Genomic DNA, 20,766 nt, shown 5'->3' with positions numbered 1-20,766 from the left:
CCCGGGCTCGGCCCCGCCGCGGGCGGATGGAGCGCGGCGGCCGGGAAGGTACCGGGGGCGGGGACACGCGGAGCGGCGGCGGGCGGGGGCTGGCAGGGCCGCCTCGCAGCGACTTCTCCGCCTTCCCCCTGCAGAAAGGGCCGGTCCCCGCACAGCCCCAGCCCCGCTCGGGCTGCTGTGGGTCTGTCCTGGCTGCGGGGTGTCCGTCGGGAGCTCCGTGCCTGCCGCGGCGAGGCGGCGGCTGAGGGGACGGCGCAGGCCGGGTCCCTGTGGGCATGGCAGCCTTGTTGGAGCCATGGTGGTGCTGGGCAGCTCCTGCCCCCGGGCCGTGCCCAGCCTGGGAGCGTGTGCATTCCTTCAGATGGAGAGGAGCTGTTCAGACAGAATTATTTAGGTTATTCTGTTTTCCCCAGCTGTGTTTTGAACACACGGTTCAGGTGCCGCCCCCTCACGGCAAGGACGCGACACCAGTAAATGTTTTTTATGTGCCTGAGCTTTCCTTGTGAGGAGGGAGGAATTGCGTGTGTGAATACAGCTGGGTTTATACCACTGTGAAGTTATGTGTTGGATAAAGTAATAAATTCTAATCTGACTAGAGTAGCTACTGCAGATCTTAGGGAGGCGTTGCGTGCTTAAAGCATGATGTTGAAGATTTGGTGAGTTGCTAGTAGTAAGTGAATCTGCTTAATGCCCATTGATTTAGGTTTTAATCCCCTAATCTTCTCATTTGTTGCTTATCTGTATTGTTCTGTACCTGTAATAAATCTGTCCTTTCCGAAGGATGCTGTTCCCAGCCCTCCTGGAAGTGAATGCACTTGAGTGAGGCGAGTTTGATTTGAGGCAGGAAGCTTTTAGGAACAGAACAGTCCAAAATGAGACTTTGGGAAACCTCTTTCTGTGTGGAAGAGCTGGGGGGTAGGACAGTAGTGTGCCTTTGTGCCCTTGCCTGCTCAAGAGAGACACCTGCTCACTACCACTATCTGGATGGTGCTAAGTTTGGTTTTTAAATTTTTTTAAACAAACATTGCCTCGTAGTGTATGTATTGATTCCTGCTTTATGTTTCTTTTGCATGAGGACTGGGACTTCTCATCTTCTGGTGTATTTTCTGGGCTGAAGATTGACCCTGATACCCTAGTAAAGAAGCTTGACTTGGACTCCAGAAGCATCGTTTCCTCCAGAACAGGTTTGTTGTATTTTGAATGAGCGCTGCTTTAGGTTGTGAGCAAAGACATTGGGGACTGTATTTGCAGTGGCTTTTAGTGGCTGCCCCAGGAAGCTCAGGGAGCTACAGTGCAAACATTGCTTCCTGTGTTCCTCTGAATGTTTTTAGGAGACGTTTGTTTTTGTTTGGGTTTCTGTATGGATGTGCTTAGTGATCCCCAGGCTGGGGACTAGCTTCAGGCAGTCTGTGGGATGTCCTGCTGCAGCCAAAAACTGCCAGGGCTGAGAGCACAGCAGAGCCAGGGTTTTAACCTGATCTCTGGACTTGCTTTGTGGCTGATTTTGCCTAACTAACCAACAGCAGAGCATGGTTACTTTATTGAGATTAAAGGCTTCACCTGGAACAGCTGTTTTGATGTGTCAGAGCCAAAGGGCTGCATTCCTGTAGGAAACCAGTCCACTGCTGTTCTGGGGCTTGAGGGCTGTTGCCTGTGGTTGCCAACAAGAGAGGACACCTCTCTCTACAGTTTTTTCTCATAGTTTTCCTCAATTTGTCAGTGAGTAGCTGCCCTTGGTAACCCACTGACACCTCTCTCTGCAGTTTTTTCCTCATGGTTTTCCTCAATTTGTAAGTGAGCAGCTGCCCTTGATAACCCACTACTTTGTCAGCAGGTTCTCCTTGTGTGCCAGCAGTGCTTCACTCACAGCAGCCTGACTGCAGCAAATCTTCTCCTGTCTTTTGCTGTTTTGGGGTCTGTGGCTCGAGGATTCCTGGGCAGGAGAATCTTAACTCACAGGGAATGTGGAAAGTGAGGGGTGGAAAAGGGAGGACATGATAGAGCCCTTTGATGTCCAGTCCCACAAGAAGGAAATGCTCTTTTTGAATGCTCACTGTGTGACAGAGCTTTGTATCAGAAAGCAGTTTTCACTTTGAAATGTCTGCAAGATCTCAAAAAATGTCCCTGGAACCTGAATCCCAGCCCCCCACACACTGTATGTAAATGTTTAAAAAACCTGAGAAGGAAAAAACTACCGGACAGAGCCTGGTAGCACAGCAAGCTGTTCTGATGCAGAAAATGCATGTGACCCCCAAATACCTTCTTTGCAAACTAAATTAATTTATTTTCTGCATGCGGATAAATACTTCAGTGACTTTATTTTCCTGTCCAGGGCTATAAACAAATCAATCACACAAAGGCAAGTGGTTGCCTGAGCTGCCCATCAGTGACATTAGGGCACAGAGTGAGGGTGTGGGAGGTTGTGTGAGGACACATTTGCCAGCTCTCTGCACAGAAACCTTGGCAAAACATACTGTTGTTGAAACAGTGGGCTCATTGTTGGTGACTCCCCTGGGAAAAGGACACGTATGCATCCGTGTGTGCACGTCGCCATCTCTTTAATTAAATCACACAGCGTGTTGTTGGGGGCTGGCAGCCTGCAGTCCCAGCCTTTGATTGCAGGCTCCACGTCTGGGTTATAAATAGAGCCGTGCTGCTGGTCCCCGTGCAGTGCTGATGATGCAGATGTGCAGTGCCTGGCTGCCTCTCTCGGGGCTGCGTGCTGCCTTCCCGCACACAGCCGTGCTGACCCCGCTGCTTGCGCGCTTTCAGGATGAGCAGCTAAAAATAGCTGTTCGTTTGGGGGCTCCAAGCTGCAATTCAGCCAGGCAAAAAGTGATTTGGGTGTTTTTTTTGCATTTTCCCAACCTGCTGTGCCCTTTCTTGTTGTTGCACTCTGGAGCCATGTAGAGGTTTTTTCGTTATGGAAATCAGTTAATTTTTTTTATGTTAATTCAGTGAACTGTAACTAGGCTGTGCATACAATGGCAGACACCGTAGAGTTAGAAAAGAGATTCTAGGCTGACATGCCTTGTCTCCTGGCATCTCTGGTCAGCTCAGAGCCTGTTCTGCAGGAAGTTCAACTTGACTCTAACCCTCCCTCCACCTCTTCCTCCTTTTCCCCCTCAGCCTAGTGCACAGGGCAGGAGGGTAGGATTCTCCTACACATTGCTATTTTAAGATTTAATAACAAGACAAAAGCATGCTTCCCTCCCACTTGCTTTTCAAGCTCTGTGAAGGTCAAGTTGGCAGACTGTAGGTGGGCTCAGTATCTCCTGTGCTTTTCACAGCTACAGAAGATTTTTTTTTTTCTGCCAAGGCTGCTGCATGGCAGTTGGGAAAACAGGTATTTGTCCTATGTGTGTGTATATCTGACATTACCCAAGATCTATTCACATTGTCCAAGATTGCTGGTATCTGTGTTTTGTGTTTAGATTTGGCCTCTTCCAAGTAAAACCTGGTCTGAGGAAGATCTTGGAATTGGGTTAGATTTTAGAGGATGTCAGCTTGGAGCTCGACAGTAGTCAAAAAAGCCAATTGGATGTTGGGAGGTAGGAGGAAAAGAGAACATGGAGAGCATTGTTATGCTCTAAATAAACCTATGGTGTAGGCAGCACTTTGATGCTATGTGTACCATCACAGGGGCTAACTAGCCACCAGCAGGGCTGGTTACTTTATTGAGATTAAAGGCTTCACCTGGAACAGCTGTTTTGATGTGTCAGAGCCAAAGGGCTGCATTCCTGTAGGAAACCAGTCCACTGCTGTTCTGGGGCTTGAGGGCTGTTGCCTGCAGTTGCCAACAAGAAAGGACACCTCTCTCTACAGTTTTTTCCTCATGGTTTTCCTCAATTTGTCAGTGAGCAGGTTTTGCTGCTCTTTTGGCTGTGATGGTTTTGAGGGAATAGGGAGGAACATGACTTTTAAATTGGAAAGTTCAGAGTCTCTAGCAGGGTTATCCCAGTTAGCAGGAGTGCTTGTGTGTGTTGGGGCTGAAAGGAGTGAGACCCCTTTTTGTAAGAGGATAAACTGGTGGTGTTGGTTCTTGTTAGCTGAAGGCCTTGTTTTTCAGGGGCTTTTTGAGGATTGTTGGCACATCTGGTTGAGGCAGGGTGCCCTGTGGAAGTATCTGCTACTCATGGTAGTGGTCTGTTGCTTCCTTTAGATACAAGGCTGATTCAGTGTGCTTGTGATTAGTGTGAGGTACCAGCACAGGCTGTTCTGGCATCAGTAATCCTTGTGGCAGGAGAAGGAGAGGGTGGAACTGTAATGAAAAATGTCACCAAAATGGAATTCATTGTAGGTGAGCCTTGCGTTATGTGATATAAAAAGCCAGTGGTCTAAAAAGGAAAGTATTTTAATATGGTAGCTCTGAGCTGTGTCGTGCTGTGAAGCAGACCTGCTGCAACTGCTTTCCCCTCTCTGCTTTTTGTCTTTAATCATTAGCTCAGCTTAACGCCAGCTTCCAGATGATTTCCACACGTGTGTAGGTAACAGAAGCCAGTGCCATCCCTGGGAATGCTGGAGTTCAGTCCGTGAGTTACTCTGTGCTCAGTGATTGCTTCCTGTCAGTGCAGTTTACTTAGCCACTGACGTAATGTAAACCAAAGGCTTTGCCGTAATCTAATCCATGCAGGACCTCTGTGGCTCGAGTGAGAGGATAAATCTCATTTGGGTGAGCCTCTGCAGCGTGGGAATTAAATGTTTCCTACCAAGTCAGAAATAATGGCCTGTCATATCGGGGGTGCTGCTGCTCATTTTTTCTTGTTTTCTTTAGCTTTCCCTTGTCAGCGTTGAAGTAAGGGCCTATTCAAGCTTGGCTCTTGCTGAGCAAAGCCAGAGCAAAGCCTGTGAATGTCTCTTTTTGGAGTGGATGATGAACCAGTTGTGGAATGATATGAACAACTGGATTGGTAGCTTCCTGCTTTATTTTCAGCTACTGCAGAAGGGAACGGTGACAAGGCTGTGTTGTTGAGAAAACAAAAATGCAACAACAGCAAGTTCATAACTGTTTGCAAAACCTGCTGTAAAATCATCCTGATTTCTGAGGTTGAATTGGACATAAAGAAAGACTTCTCATTTTACAGTGAGGGTGATGAGGCCCTGGCACAGGATGCCCAGAGAAGCTGTGGCTGCCCCATCCCTGGAAATGTTCAAGGCCAGGTTGGATGGGGCGTGGATGGAGCAGCCTGAGATAATGACAGATGAGAGAGGGGGTTTAAATAGGTGCTCTCTGCAGGTTTCTTCCAACCCAGGCTGCTCTGGGGGTCTGTGATTCTATAGCAGGGTGTGAAGCATAGAGGGAGGTAGGTCATGAGCAGAGGTTGTGCTCTGAAGACCAGGACTGTCTTGCAGCATGGGAGCCACTGTCAGTGGGTGTAGAGGAGGGAAATGACTGAGCATCTGACAAAGAAAGAATTCGCTTCTCCTCCTGAAGAAATGTGGAGATAGGAGATGATAAAATTAGACTAAGCAGGAATTCTCTGACAGCAGTGAATTTCTGGGGTCTGCAGGCTGTGGACAGCCTTGCTTTGCTCCTTTCTGAGGTTTTCTGTGAATTTCTTTTGATACCAAGCCTCTGTTTGCAGAGTCACTGACAGATCCCTTCTGGTTTGCACCTCAGCTTCTGCTCTGGAGTTCCAGATCTGCTGGGTCTGTCACCTTATCTGCTTCTGCTTGGGCTCTGCGCCCAGTTGTCCAATTCTGTTCTCCTTTTGTAGCCTCCAAGAGAAGCAGAAAAGCTGTGGTTCGTTGGTCCTGCATTAGGTTCATGCTTTATGATTTACTGTCCAGTTTTGAGCGTTTTTTTATGGGGGTTGTACCAGAATGTTATAGAGTCCCTGTAAGACCTCTCCTCTGACAGCATTGCTGTTCCTGCAGTGTCTGTACTCGTGGTTACCCCTGAAGTGGATCCACACCAGTGTGGAAAAATTGCAGCCATGACCAGACCCCCCCATTACTCTTCAGGAGCTCTTGACAGGATGCCAGTCTTTGTGTCCTGTAGTTTATTCCTGTCTGTTTATTGGATTTCTGCATGTTTATTGCCTTTAAATATTAAGGTTTCTCCTCTTTTGTCCTCATCCCTCATCACCTTTCTTTTGGTTTGATGTTTTGGGGTTTTTTTCTACTCTTTTGGCATACTGGGGTGTTTAAAAATTGAGGGATTAAAAAAATAAAAATTGATCCTGTTTGTTTTAATGAATTTATCTGTTCTGAGTATCAGTTCTAAACCTCTGCTGTTTTTTTTTAATACATGCTTGGGTACTTTTGAAATCTGCTTGTGTTGGTCATTCACATCTCTGGTGTGGAAAGCTGCTGGATCCTCCCAGTTCTGCTGCTGTTGCTTTTCTTCAGCTTTTCATTCTGTGCTGGCAGTTGTCAGGCCTGTCTCATGTTTGTTTTGTGCAGAACGCCTTCCTCAAGCTGTTCCCCACAGTAACACAGCTCAGATGGGATAGGAGGGTGTAAACGGGCTGCTCCTCACGCTGAGGATGGCAGGGAGCGGCTGCAGCACCTCCAACGTGTTGGTGAGATCTCCCTGGGAAATGCCTGTGTGCTGTGCTAGACCCAAGTGATGAGGTGTTCCTCCTCCATCTGTCTTTGTTATTAGCTGCCCAAGTTTTGGGCTCTGTGAATTTGGGGAGAGGTGAAATTATGTCCCTGATGTTGTCAGTGATGCCCTTGGTGGTGTAGCTCTGAAACTGTTTGAATGCCTTTGAAAATACCTGATGGATGTGTGGGTGCTGCCCTGGAAGGAGCAGCTGTTTGAGTGGTGTTTGAGCTGGGAATTCCTGCTTTAGCTCCCCCCTCCCTCCACCCCATGCCTTCTGCAATGTGCCTGTGTCCTTTGTGTCACCTGCACAGGTTCAGGATGTGTCCTGGGACTGAATGTGCATGTCTCAGCTCAAAGGGGAACCTTCCCTGCACAAGCTGATGTTGCTTCTGACATTGTATGTGAAAGTGTTTGAAACCTGAAGTAATGAAATTTGCAAGAAAGGAAAAGTTCCCAGGGAAGGGAAAATGCTGTGTGGGGATTAAACTCTTTACCTCTCCTCCAGGCGCAAGGCTGGCCACCCTGGTAGCTTGATAAAGTGACAGATGGCAGTTTACCATATCTGGTTAAATTACTTTAGGTAGAAAATTACTGTACATTCCTTCTGTCGTGCTGTTCAGCTGAAATTTATTTGGGTTTTTTTGACTGCATCATTAGGACTTGCTTTTATCTTGACAATGCCAGATCACCTTTTAAGGGCAGATTGGTGTCTGAGAGTTTTCTAACAGGCTGTTAGAAAGCTGCACTGTGTTTGGGAGGAGCTGAGATAGTGGTTTGTCATCTGGGAAGCCTCTCCGGTGAGGTCAGATGACCTCAGTCTGCAGGACACCTCAAACAGATTGTGTAGCTCCCAACAACTCGCCTCCAAAGCCAAAAGGTTTTTCTCTTCCTCTGGTCCAAAGGATTAAAGTCAGTGGGATCTTACTTCACTGATACAGAACTTGAGCAAGTTCTGTATCAGTGGTGAACAGCTGTGGGGTTTGGTTGAAATGGAGAACAGACCTGCTGTGGTTTCTGGGGAACTGTCGAGTGGGGATCCTACTGAAAGCTAAAGACATTGGTGCCTTAAATAAAAATTTTTAAAAAAAGGTTAAAAATCCATGCTGCTTAATGCTACTTTAACAATTTGTCTGTGCAGTGTGGCTCTGGCTGTGAGAATAGCTGTGGGAAGCTCCACTTTAATTAAAGTAAATGCAATTAATTGAGAAGCAGTAAATGAGCGTCTGAAGCTTGCACTGTTTTCAGTGCTTTTACTTCCCTTCTGCAAACAGAGCCTTTCCATGTTGCGAGTGCCTTCTGCCAGAACACAGGAATCAGTTGTGTTAATATTTATGGAACCAATTAACTTTTTTGTTTTCTTTCCCTCCCTCTAGCTGTGGCTAAGTCTCTGTTCTTAAAATTAACATTAAAAAACCAAAAGACTCCAATTAGCTCGTGGTTGAGCACTACACAAACACAAGCATTTTCCAGAGAGCCCAAACCTTCCAAAATGTTCTGCAGCCTGCTCCAGGGGAGGAGGCTGTCAGTGGGAAGAGCTTGAAATGAGTCCTAGCAGTTTGAAGGATGTGTCAGATCGCTCCAGTTTCTTATTATGGTTGGTTCCTTGGCTGTGCCTGCTGTGTAATGCTCACCAGTAGCACTGGTGGAAGGTACATGCCTGCCCTGGAGCAGCCTTTCCATGCTGCTAGATGGATGGAGAGCAGGATATGGCTTGGTGAGGGATTGGAGACTTCTTTGGAGAAGCTCCTGCGGTGCTGCTTTGTGGTTTTGCAAAGCCTTCCTGCAGACTTTGTGAAAGTTGGGTGCTCAGACATGAGCTTTTTAGGTCAAACTTATTAGTGCCTTCTGCCACTGATGGGCTTGCTGAATTTGAGGCCAGGGTGACCCCTTGCCTTCCTGGCCAGGAGTGGTGGGGCATGGCAGTTGCATGTCATGCCTCGTCTTGCTCTGTGTGATCACGATTCCTGAAGCTTTAAAAAGATACTGATCTAGCTTGGTATTCTCCTATGAAATGAATTTAAAATGGTTGGACATCCTTACACAAAAATAGATCAGCGCTGCTTAGGAGAGTACTGCAGCTGTGGTGTTACAAAAGAGGGTTATGAACTGAAATCCTTGTCTTTGCTGTATTAATGTTAAAGCTTTAACATAATTAACTTATAAAATTATAAATTCTACAAAGAGAGAGGTGGAATGGTTCTGCACTGGTGCCAAAAGGACCTCCCAGTACAAGTTCCAATAATGCAAACCTCTTGTGGGGTGTGAGAGGGATGGCTCAACACTGCAGGAATTGAGAAAGCAAATCTGAAGAGGAGTGAGGAAGCACTTGTGGAAAGGGCAGGTTGATAGCTCTGGGAGTTAGAGCCATTTCCTTGTCACCAGCAGTGGTATGGTGTTGTGTCAAACTGTCAAATGTCGCTCTGAAATACGTGTCCTGGGGGTTTAATAAATACTCTGTTTAGAAAATTGGTGAAGGGTGGATGGCGTGAGAGGTTTCCCTCTTCTGGGTTGCCCTTTCTGACTTGTCTTGATATGTTTCTGCAGTGCAGGAATAAGTGAGCCTTCTCCTTGCCCCTCTGGGAACTGCCTATGTGAAAAGCTGCCTTTTTAAAAATTTTTTTTTAAACTTCTGTGCTATATAAATCACATTTCTGATTTACCGAGATAAATCTCTGCCCTACTAATGTGGGTCTTACTGAGTTACAGGCTGTGGTACAGGGCAGTCTCAAAAGTTCATATCTGTCATTCAGACCTAATGAGATCTATAGTGTTTTCCTATTCTGTGCAAGTTATCCTTTTTTCTGGTCTTTGTGAGCAATTTATGGACTGAGGTTTTCTTTATGCTTGGGTGGAAATGCATGTGTCAGCTGAAGATCTGTTTATCCCCTTCAGCACTTCAGAGTGGCACTGCTGATGCTCATATGTGGCATAACTGGTAATAACATCTAATTTGGGCTTAGGTTTTTGTCAAATGGCTTGTAGAAAGGGTTTTTTTTTGTTTTTTTTTAATGAAACTTTTAACACAGTAAATCTCAATGTGCATTCTCTGAGCTAAATGTAGGAAACACAGCTATGCAAGGCTTAAATGCAGTGGGTACTGGAATATTCTGGGTTGTTTAAAATTATAATTTGGACAGATTTAGATTGAACTAACAGTGCTGCAAATGTTCCATAAGGCAAACCACAGAAAATTCTGGAGAAAATCCTGCTGCAGAAGAACAGGCTATCCAAGCAGTTCTTCAGACAAGAAGGGGCTGTGAGCTGGAAGGTGTGTAGTGAGAGTGATAACCAGCTCCAGTGAAATATGGTGTTTCAGAGAGTCCCAGGCAGGAAATTTGAGGGAAAATGGGGCATTATTTCCTGACCCATGTGTGCTGTGCTTGATTGCTTAGAGAACACACAGCAAATCAATAGATCTACGTAAAGAATTTTGGCTTCTGTGATCGTGGATGTTCGTGCCTGGTGTGGCTGTGCATGTACATGCTCTGGGTTGATTTCTGTTGCATTTCCTAGCTCCATGGCTTTTTCACTTTGTTTTTCCTTGTGTCTATTTTCCTCTCCAAGGTTATTTGTAAATTCAGGTCACTGAGTGTTCTTATGTAACAGGAATGGGCTTCTTTAGCATGGAAAGGACATTTCCAGCTGCATTGGGTACAGGCTCTGTCTGTACACGCAGCAATTATTTCACAATATGGTTTGAGTTGAAATAACCTGGTGTGCCTGTCGACAGGGTGATATGGGAAGGCTTTTCCACACTGCAGGAATTCTGTTGTCAGAAATCACAATTTTAGATTGCTTTGTTCAGTGACACTTCTGTATTTTGCTCAGCAGAGCCTCTGGCTATTTCTTTTGATTCATGCCAGTAATTTGTGACTGCAGAGCTGGGCTTGGGTAGGGCTGGGCTTAGGTGTGCTCCTCTGCAGCTGCAGGTGTGCTTATTGTTTTAGTGTCTGTACCTGAGTGGGTTTTTATTTATGGAAATAGCATACAGATGTCTAGATACTGTTTATGTGGGAGTTATTATAACATCTTCATGTATTTTCTTCCTCCAAAATAGAGGGCATTGGCCTGTTTGGCTGTATTGGGTGTAAGTGGTAGGGTTTTGGTAGCAGGACAGAAGCCAGAGGTGTCACATTCTGATCACAGGTCCAAAGAGCTGAAGTGCACCTAGTGCAGCCACAGCTGAGCCTGTCAGGCACAATAGTGCTGTGTCTGGGAAAACATATAATTAAGAAAGAGTAGGAAAAAAGTGAGACAGCCCCAGGGACAGAAAAGGAGGAATGGAGGTGCTCCAGTCAGCAGGAAACCCAGTGGGTGAGTGTGAGGAGGAGGGAGCAGCAGAGAGTGACTGTAATGCCATTCCCTGGCCCCATGCACTACTCAAGGGAGCTGGGAATGAAGAAGTCAGAATGAAGGAGTGGAGCTGAGAAGGGGGTGGGTGGGGGGAAGGTGTTTCAGTGTTTGCTTTTCATCCTCTGACTCTAATTGGCAATACATTACATTAATTTTCCCCAAGTCAAGTGTGTTTTGCCTGTGATGGTAGCTGCTGAGTGATCTCCCTGTTGTTTACCTCAGCCCAGAAACTTCTCATCTTATTTTTCTCCCCTCTTCTTTTGAGGAGGGATGGAGCAGCTGGGTGGGCAGCTGGCCAAGGTCAGCACACAGCATCACAGTAGCTCAGTAGAAACTGAGATGAAACTCAGTACCAGGTAGAACTTTCCCAGTGGTGGTTCCTTACTGCATTTTTCAACTGAATGTCTTCTGAGCGTTGTGCAGATGCAGAGACGCCCTTGCATGAGAACTGAATTCTTTTGCTTTTAATTGAGGCTCACAGGTGTTGAAGCAAGTAATTCTTCCATGTGTCTGTGTGCCAGTGAGGTGCATACCTGTAACAGGTCACAGGCCTTTGTGTCCTGAAGGTCAGAATTAGGAACTGCTCTCCTCCCTCTATTTAGGCAAGGAAAGGGAGCAGAACAGGACAGAGCCATACGCTCCAGTCTGAATTCAGGGAAGTACAGAACAGATCTTGGGCCCATCTAGTGTTTCTTCTGCCTGTCTCTGCTGTGTAGAGGTGCTGCTCCAGCTGTGTCTGCATTGCTGACAGCTTTGTAGCACAAGAGGACATACCTGTGGCAGTGCAGAATGGATCTCTTTTGAGAGTGTTCTTTTTCAGATGTTAGATATGCTCATTAGAGGGCAGCAGAATAACTCTTCGTTTTTCTAGGTCAGGTCTATATTTTTGATTATTTTTCATCTCTGCAGGGCATAGAACAAAATTTTCCAGTTCCTACTTCAGCGTTTCTTGGTGCATTAAGTGTACAAAACAACAATGCTCATATGAAAACCTTAGCCTGTATAAAGAAATATGGAATATTTATAGTAAAAGTTGCTTCTTTGAAGCTTAGAGGGGTTGCAGGCTCATATGAGAGAGAGCTTCTCTAAGATTAAACCAAAAATGGTCAGCACAATATGTGGAAAAACAGCCAAAAGAATATTTCACAGCTAACTTGTTTTTTGCTCAGCTTAATTCTTATTTGACCTATATGTCCATATGCATCTATGGATTTATTTGCTCTACTCCAGCTGCTGCTGCCACCTTTTTCTGCTTGAAGAAAATATTAAAGAACTAGTCTTGCTTAATCCAAAAGTAATCTTTAAATGAGATCTGATAGTACACCCCCCACCATCCTCTGGGATGTAAATACTATAAATAATGATGGCACTGTCTTTAAAGGCTAAGTGAGGCTGAGATTTGGAGTCCAGCATCACAATACTTAAAATGCATTATTTATTATGTAACATTCATAGAAGGCACCTGTGGCACTGACTTTGTAGCTGGGGTGTTTCAGGCTTCTGGAAGAGCTGGGTGCAAGTCCTGGCTGGGAGTGAACATCTCCCATGCACATCTTACTGGAGATGTTTTGCCTGCTGTTGACTTTTCGAAAAGATAAGCTGGTTCAAGACAGCTGGAATAGCAGGAAATTTTTTTGTTTGTTTTTTAGGTTTAGCAGCATCAGCCATTGGCTTCCAACTGATTTTGGAAGGTCCTCAGTGGAAGCAAAGCTTCGTTAACTAATCTTTGCTCCTTGGCCTGACATGGTGGAGCAGGTGGGAGGATTGGCAGGGGGAGACACGACACCTTTCTCTTTTACCCACAGTGTGCCATCCTGCAGGCTTCTTCATCTCCCTATCCTCTACCCAAAGGTGCAAAGGGACAGGTCCCCAGGAGTTTGTGAGTGTGTTGTGTTCCTCAGATGCGTGGGGGCTCTACCAAAGCGATATGCACTTGGCTGCTGATGGTTTTGTAGCACAATTCTGCCCTGAATTATTTTTAGGGTGGCAATATCCAAACCCACAAGCTGCTGAAATGGAACCACCTTCTTGATACTGTCAAAATGTTGTTCCTGGCACAGTAGCTTGGATCAGTGCTGCCTCCTGGAGAAGTCCAGATTGTGCTTTGCACTCCTGGTTTGGGATCCACCATGTAGCTGGCATTTCTTCATGTCATGCTGTGACACCTCAGCAAAGTCAGGACTAATAGGGAGCTCCTCATGAGGGAAGGAAAGCTGAACAAAGCCATAGAAATGTGAACAATGGCTCATAGCTCTTGGCAGCTCTTGGACCATTAGGTAAAATTAATATCCTGTCAGCGGGGTAACAAGATTAAACTCAGTCTTACACCAAGTGAGAAACATGATGAGTCTGTAGGCGTGTGGATTTAACTCCATTGGACTGTGATCCATATTAGGAAATTAGCAGGCACAGTGCTCATGCCACAGCCTTCTTCATGCAGAGCAACACTCTTCCTGCCAACATCTTCTGTGCATTGCAGGAAGATTGCTGCCTTCCCTCGTGTAGTGAAAGTCTCTCCTGGGAGCTGACATGGTATTTTGTTGAGGATATAGATGTTCTCAGTAGGTGGTTTTTTGGGTGTGGTGATCCTAAGTATTGCAAATACTGCTTGGTAAGGGGTGTGCAGCTTTTTCGTTCAGGGAGCACTTTCTTCTCAGGAAGGATGCCAGTCCTTGTTGCCCTGTGAGCGTGGGGACACCGAATGAGAGGTGAGGGCACGGATGGGCAGTGTCAAGGTTTGCTGCTGCAGTCCCAGACCTGAGAAGATCAAGGCAATGCCAAATGTCTGGCAGCTCTGAAAGCTGACAAGGAGGGTCAGAGAAGCACCTACTCATGGTAGTTTGTTCCTTTGCCATGCCCTGTTATTTCTTTTAACATCATGGGTGTTCTCTCCACAGCTCTGTGCTGGCAGATGCTGATCTTATCTCTGCGTGGGGTGGATGGGGCTGGACCCGTTGATGCCAGTGCAGACAGTGTAAATGAGACTTCATTGTCTGCCTATGCTGCTGGCAGGCAAGAGCATCAAGTACAAAGTGGCAGAGCCCTGTCCCTTTTCTTTTCTTTTCTTATTTTTTAAATTTGGCTTGCTTTAAAATAGTTTATACTGGGAAAGTGTCATTCCAAGATGGGGAACTGATGCTGACCTGCAGGGCTGAAATAAAGTAAAGGTGAAGAGGTGACCGGCTGGAGGAAACAAAAAACCAACAAAACAGCTTCTACCTCTTAAAGGGGCCCAGACCTTGATTTTCCTTTTTTAAAAGATTTCTTCTGCATTTAAGGGAGCCAAATGGATATACTGGAGTAGAGAGGCTTGCTCTAAGACCTTTTTTTAAAAACAAGTCTTGTGTGAGAATTGTTGTGGGCCAAACAAAGAGCTCCCTGACAGGGGGCAAGCCTAGCTCTGTCGGGAGATGAAGAGTTCTGTGGGAGGTCTGCAGTGAGGTGATGGTCCCAGGGTTCTGTTGGGATGGTGCCCTGTGTCCCTGGAGCCGGAGGAGGAGTGGGAGCGGGGTGTGGATGTAGGTCTGTCCAGGGGGGAAGATGCTGTGTGAGTGTCTGTGTTATGTAAGATGACAGAGCTGGTGATCCTGTTGGTGCCTCAGGGCTTTTGGGAGCTCTGAATTGTCAGCTGAAGCAGAAGAGCAGTTGAGACAGCACAAAAGCAGCAGCCACCAGAAGTGGCAGTGGCAGCCGGAAGAGATGTGAAGCAGTGTTTGGACCAGTTCCACTTACAGAGCAGTCTGCGCTCCCAGGAAGAGGGAAGGAGACCTGACATGCTTGGGCACCACCTGGAATGTGTGTTTTCATGGGCTAGGCTTGTTGAACTGTTTAATCAACATCACCACCATGAAAAAAACCCCCATCAGAACTGGTAGTTCACTGTGTCATGTTTGAATGCTACAGCTGTTAAGACCTTTTCAAGGTTGAAGTGCCATTATGATCACACAGAGGCTTTGTGCAGACACAGGATCACCTTGATCTGTCCTTTAGGGGCTTCTGCCTGGTAGCTTCAGTCTTGACCTTGTGATGAAACAGTTCCTTATTGATGGTACTCAGTTGTACAGTGCTGTGGTAAAAAAGCAATCTTGTTTCTCATCTAGACAGAAACCCTCTGAGCGGGGAAGGCTGTGTGCTCCTGTGGGGCAGGAGGGCGTGCCTGGGTTCAGAAGATGCTAAGCTGCAATAGATGAGAGTGGGCTCGAGTACCATCTCCACCCCAGTCACAGATCAGAAGAGCAAGGATATTATGCCTTGTACTTCTTCAGGTGGTTATTTTTCCAGCTCTATTCTTCAAATACTTCCCAATTTTGAAATATGCTGTGTATGCCCCTAAAAAGGGAAAGAATGGGAAGTGTTCTGCATTGCCAATCCTGCATGTCAGGTGTTGCCCAGCTGAGCTGGGGGCTGCAGATCGAGCATACACCTGGCACAAACTATTGGGAAGCTTTCCTGGATATTCTCACCCTCCTTACTTTATGTTAGTGTTTTAGTTCTCTGCATGTGCAGTTTCTAAAGCCACTTAGGATGCAAGTGGTGTTTGAACTGACTGATCAGAATGTGACAGGATCGAGCTAATAATCCTTAAATTATATAAATAATGAAAGTCTGCTGGTGTTATACTGGTTGAGTTGTGGCGCTCTTTTCTGTGTCTAAATCTAAAATTACTTTGTATATATTGCCTAAACAGACTATTGGGTAAAAGAAATGAGTATGATTATATTTAATATGTGTCTGCTCAGTGGCAGAAGATGTGGCTGGACTTAGTGTTTCCTCAGTGCTCCCAAACTACAGGTGTGTGGGTTTCCTGGAGTGTAGGAGCTCTGACAGCTGCAGATGGTGGGATTAACTCCTTGACGTATGGTTGTGCAATAGATAGGGCAGCATGGGGAGGGGACCACACTACGCTAATCTGCCACACAGACTTAACAATCAAGGGCAAGCTCTGACATGTGATTACTTTTTTCATTTCCCTGTCAATGCATGGAGTGTTGTGAGTGGGGAAACTAACTTACGCCATAGGGAGCCTGAGACCAGGCATGTTAAAGAATCCAAAGAGGAGTGCCAGGAGAGGAGAATTAATCAACAGTTAAAATAACACAGAGGAAATTTTGCCATGGTCCTAAAGCTCTGAGTAAGGTTCAGAGTAATTACTTCTTAAAAATAATTGATTGGAGTAGTCAGGAAGTGTCTCTAGAAACTCTCCTTTTGCTTTTCTTTCTGCTGGTGTGTAGGCATTGCCCAGATCCTTGTGACTGTGAGCATGATACCAGGTTCACTGAGCTTCCTTAGCACAGAGGCAGGAAAAGCCCATGTGTCTCACCTCAGAGGAGGTATAGGAGCTCACAGCAGGGCCTGCAGCCAGTGCTTTCTTTCCTGAGCTTTCACATTTATCTGCAGAGCAGGTTTTTGGCATTGATGCCGAAAGTGAGAAATATGAGCAATGACTCAATTGATCAGAACTCGTTTGCTTGGAAAAGAGCTCTGATCAATTGAGAAAAGAGAGCTGATGAAGTTTAATCAAATAGGTTTGCCCCAGAGACTGAACTTGTTCCCAGTGTCTTCCAGTAAGATAAGTGGGGGAAAAAACAAACTAGAAGGTGCTGGGTTCAAGGTGGGCAAAGATCCTTCAGTAAAATGGCAGTTAAGTTGCAGGACCCCTTGCACATAGTTGTTCTGAATTTGCGCTACCCGCATGGATTGGAAGCAGATCCTCAAAAAAAAAAAATTCATTGGAGCTTCTGCATGCAGGCACTCTCTACTTGGGCATTACACACAGCTGTGGTCAGGCCTGGTATGTTCTTAGCTCAGTGGTGCTATTTGCTGGACACCAGTCTCCAGTTCAAGTCCTCAAAGTGCCTTCTGTTAATGCTTTGTGAGGTGCTGGTGCGCAGCCTCTGCCTGTGGCTGGCCACACAAGGTGGAAGGCCAGGGTGCTCCAGTGGGTGTTCCCTCCAGGCCACTTTCAGTGGATTTTTTTGTCTCCTGAACCTACAAGTGGAGATGGGGCAGAGGGGCTGCCCCTGGTACTGCTAAGCAGTGCCAAAGTGGAATTTTTTGTTCCTGCCCTGATGCCAGTCCTAAATAAATTCATGCAGTCACCCTGCCCCTTGACTATTTTAGCATAAAGTTGTCATTACAGTATTTCTGTTGCAATTTAAAAACTGGAACGAAAGTGTTAAGAATTTGACCTTGTAGATGCTTTTAATACAATTCTATGGCAGACCTGCTGGAACTGAGAACAGCTGATTAAAATACTTACAGGGTACAAGTTGAGCTTTGGGCTTTTTTGCCTATTCTGCCTGTAACATTTTTGCAACTGCAGAATATTGGTATATCTTCCCAGTCTGTTCTGCAGTCATTAGCCTGTACTGACTTTCTTCTTTCCTGTGCTTCCTGCTGTCCTTCAGATCCATCATGGAATTAATTGGTTGGGAAAAAAGAGCAGGGAAAGAAATTTGTCCACTGCACATGGCAGGAATTTGCTGGCAATGCTATCTCAGGTTAAGTACAGAATTGTAAGATGCTTTTTTTTTTCTGTAAGCTACCAGGCATCTGCTCTGCATTTCCTGCTTCAAAATAGGATATGCAGGTTTTGTCTGAAAAATAAGGCCTGTGGCCAAGACTGGAAATGTTGGCTACTTAGCCCTGGGGAGGAGAGGAGAGATTACAGTTCAACAAGCAAACATGGGCAAGAATACAGTAAGCAGTAGAAATGCTGACTCTGCTGCTCTCAGAAGAGGGTAACTTGAGCCCAAGTGGTTGGGATGCCATTGTTTGGAGGCCAGGAAAGAGCTGCTGTTTGGAAAGCAGAGGCAGGGATCTGTTAGAAAGGTCAGGGACTGATTGAATTAACTAGGGCAGCACTGAAACGTCATCAGAAAGTAAGGTGGGGCAAGGCTTTTTTTAAACTTCCCATTGGTATTGCCCAGGATCAGGCTCTGGGAACTCCTTAGAAGAAGCTGGAACTTTCTCTCTACCCCTTTGTCCCAGCAAAGGATGTGTCTGTGCTCCTGGCTTGGGTCTTGCTGGAGCCTGGTCTCTGCACACTGCAGAGTCTTGGATCAGGTGGCCTTCTCCCAAGCCTTCCTTCTCACCTTATGCCCATTCATAAAGCAGACCAGAGCTTTGAGTGCTCTGCTGGGCTTCTCTTCTAATTCTGTTTTCTTCTGTTTGTTTGCTTATGCTGGAGTTCAAGCTGTGCCTGTTTATTCCTTGTAAAATGCCTGTGTGCGCATCTGAAGGGAAGTTTCTGTCATGTTTGCATCTGTAATTTAGAGGCACATACTCCTCGCTGGGTATGTGCCCTGGGCCACACAGGGCAGAGGAGTGGCTGAGGGAGTAGCACTGGTTTTATGTGTATCCTGTGCTCTGTCATGTGCCTGGGACCAGTCAGGAGTCTGCTGTTTGCAGACACAAAACATGTAACTTATAGGGCTGTGGCAATCAGGATACAGAGATATGTGTCTCCAAATCTTATGCATATCTGCTGTATTTTTTTTTCTCTTTCCTGAGGTCACTGTGGGGGTAAGTCTAGTGTCCAGACATCTCTGCATGATTTTTTTCATGTCAGCAGCTCTCCAGGAGCCATGTCAGGCACTTTGTTGTTATACGTGTCTGAAAGCTGCTGTAAGAGGCTGTGCAAGCCCTCCTTGGTGGGCTTGCACAGCCTCTTACAACCAGCTTCCTGATAGTCTTGAACTGATAGTTTTTTGTTGTGTAGTCTTGGTGGGCTAATCTTTCCCCAAGGTCTCCCTGCTGGGTTTTAAGGCAGAGGTGTTGACATCCCAGTACCCTTAAAGAGTGAGTAGAGAGTAAGAGAGGACTGTAGGTATGGTGGAAAACTCATTCCTGGAACAGTTATGGGACCTTAGGAGGAGAGGGGAGGCACAACAGGCTAAAACTATACAGCTTTAACTGAGTCTGTGGGGAAGAGAAGGAAAAGATGCTGTAGCAGTGTTCATTGAAACTGTTTAACAGACAGATGTGGGAGACACAAAATTCACTCCCAAAGCTTTTTATTCACAGTGTGCATCCAGGTTTCTCTGTAGGAGTCCTCTGCCAACTGCTCCCCTTCTCTGCTTTCTGTCTAACAACAGGGGCTCTTCTGTGTCTGAGTGTGGCTGGGAAATCAAAAAAGTCAAAGTTGTGGTGTTGAGCCAAGTCCTGTCTCTGGTCATCTCCCTTGTCCCATGCCACGTGTTGCCTTTTTTCCCAGTGGAGCTGTGGCCTCTGCATTTTGGCTGGCTGGCTGTTCTTCTAATTAGTTTCTTGAGAAGAGGCAGAACCCAGCTAAGAAATCTGTAGCTAGAAGTACTAAAGCAGGAGGTGAAATAGTGGAAGAAGGAAGATTTTTCAGGCTGTTGATGAGCTGGTGTTAGAGCAGGTCAAAACCTGCTGCTTGATGTTGACCCCTCAGCTGCTGAAGCTGCTTCTGTTTTTTGCTTCCAGGTAGCAATCACAGTCAGAATTGGTGCTGGAATGTTTGATCAGGGACTTTGTTTCTTCCTTCTGATGGTCAGACATGTATTTCTCTATTGTTCCTGTGTGTGGGAGAAGTGTGTTTGCAAGGTGACGGTTGGGGTGGGTCTGCCAATTATTTTCACGTTTCTCTTGTTTCTCATGGCTTAGTTGGTGCTGTCACTGCTGAATCTCTTACAAGATCATCCCTACCCACCAAGAATGCTTGGCATAGGAGCTGGTGTGCTGTGTCAGAGCAAAAAGAGTATCCAAACTGCGCACTCCCATCTTTTGAAGCAGCCAGCAGGGAGAACCTCGGGAGTATACAGCAGCACTTTCCTCAAAATGCTTAGCTGGGTACTTAAAGCATCCGCTGCCTAATAACTCTTACCAAAAACAAACTAGTGAACTGCACAGGTAGAAAGCTGTAGGTACCACCAGTGCCGAATCTACTGAGTGTCCCTGTTCCTCCAGCTGTGAGAGGTTCTGCAGACATTCCCTGTGTCCTTGCTTGTGAACCTGTCCTGAGGACTTGGGAGTGCTTGTATGCTCCTTCATGTCAGGCTGGAATAGGGACATCAGCTGGCCTAGAGATATGTTGCTACTGATAAATTTTAACTTCTGTCTAAAATAGATTGTGGCTACTTTAGACCTCGGGACTGAAGGCTGAAAGATCAGTCCAGCTGGCTCACAGAGCTCCCTGTGCTCCTGGGCACACATCTCCCTTGGTTTGGCTCAGCTCGTTAAAGAAGCAGGAAGCTGACCTGGTACAGGGGAGTTGGGTTTGTGTGCAGAACCTGGGGGAGGCAGGGTGGAAGAAGTGGCAACAGAAGCTTGGATAAGCTATGCCAAGCTAAGCTCTCATTTACCAGCACCCTGAGCTACTGTGGAGTCTGCTTGCTGTTGTCTCTGTGCCAAGTTTCCAGATGTCATGTGTTGATACTGCCCATGGTATTGATACTGTTTCACATTCCATGTCGATCTTTCCAGGGGAAACAGCCCTGCCTCTGTGTCATTAACATAGAAGTCGATTACAGTTGATTTTTTTTTTTCCTTTAGTTCCATTAGAGCCAAGTAATCCAATATTGCATTCAGTATTCCCTGGAGCAAGTCAGCACTTTGCAGACCCCTTCCCTGCTCCCCCAAGCATCCTGCCAGCATCACTGCAGAAGCTGAGAGTGTGTCTGCAATCCCTTTAGCAGTAGGTGGGGCATTGGCATACAGAGACCTTGGAGTGGTGTTCTGGAGATGTTGCCTGTACAGGCATGTGGTGGAAGAGGCTGCCACTTTGCCAGGAAAACATATTTACTGAACAGAGAATTTGTTAAATGAAATCGGGGCTCCTTCCTCCTCACCCAGCCAAGGGCGAGGGCTGCCTACCTTAGGTGTGGCTGAATACACTCAGG

The 20,766-nt window shown here is 46.2% G+C and overlaps 1 protein-coding gene across 1 annotated transcript in view; it reads left to right on the top strand.

Moving 5' to 3' along the window:
* Positions 1–3: 3 nt before the first annotated feature.
* The window catches only part of FAM207A (family with sequence similarity 207 member A), a gene marked incomplete at its 5' end in the record, with an annotated part of 39,453 nt that continues 18,690 nt past the window's right edge, over positions 4–20,766 (top strand). Inside the window, 2 exons of the mRNA XM_041397090.1 lie at positions 4–48; positions 1,076–1,184. Of these exons, the coding sequence (XP_041253024.1) occupies positions 4–48; positions 1,076–1,184 (154 nt within the window). The remainder of the gene's footprint in view (positions 49–1,075; positions 1,185–20,766) is intronic.

This window comes from Onychostruthus taczanowskii, unplaced genomic scaffold (genome assembly GCF_017590055.1).
Source record: "Onychostruthus taczanowskii isolate IOZ18803 unplaced genomic scaffold, ASM1759005v1 scaffold135, whole genome shotgun sequence".
NCBI lineage: Eukaryota > Metazoa > Chordata > Aves > Passeriformes > Passeridae > Onychostruthus > Onychostruthus taczanowskii.
Note: the sequence above shows the minus strand (reverse complement) of the source record. Positions and strands in the feature narration are given on the sequence as shown.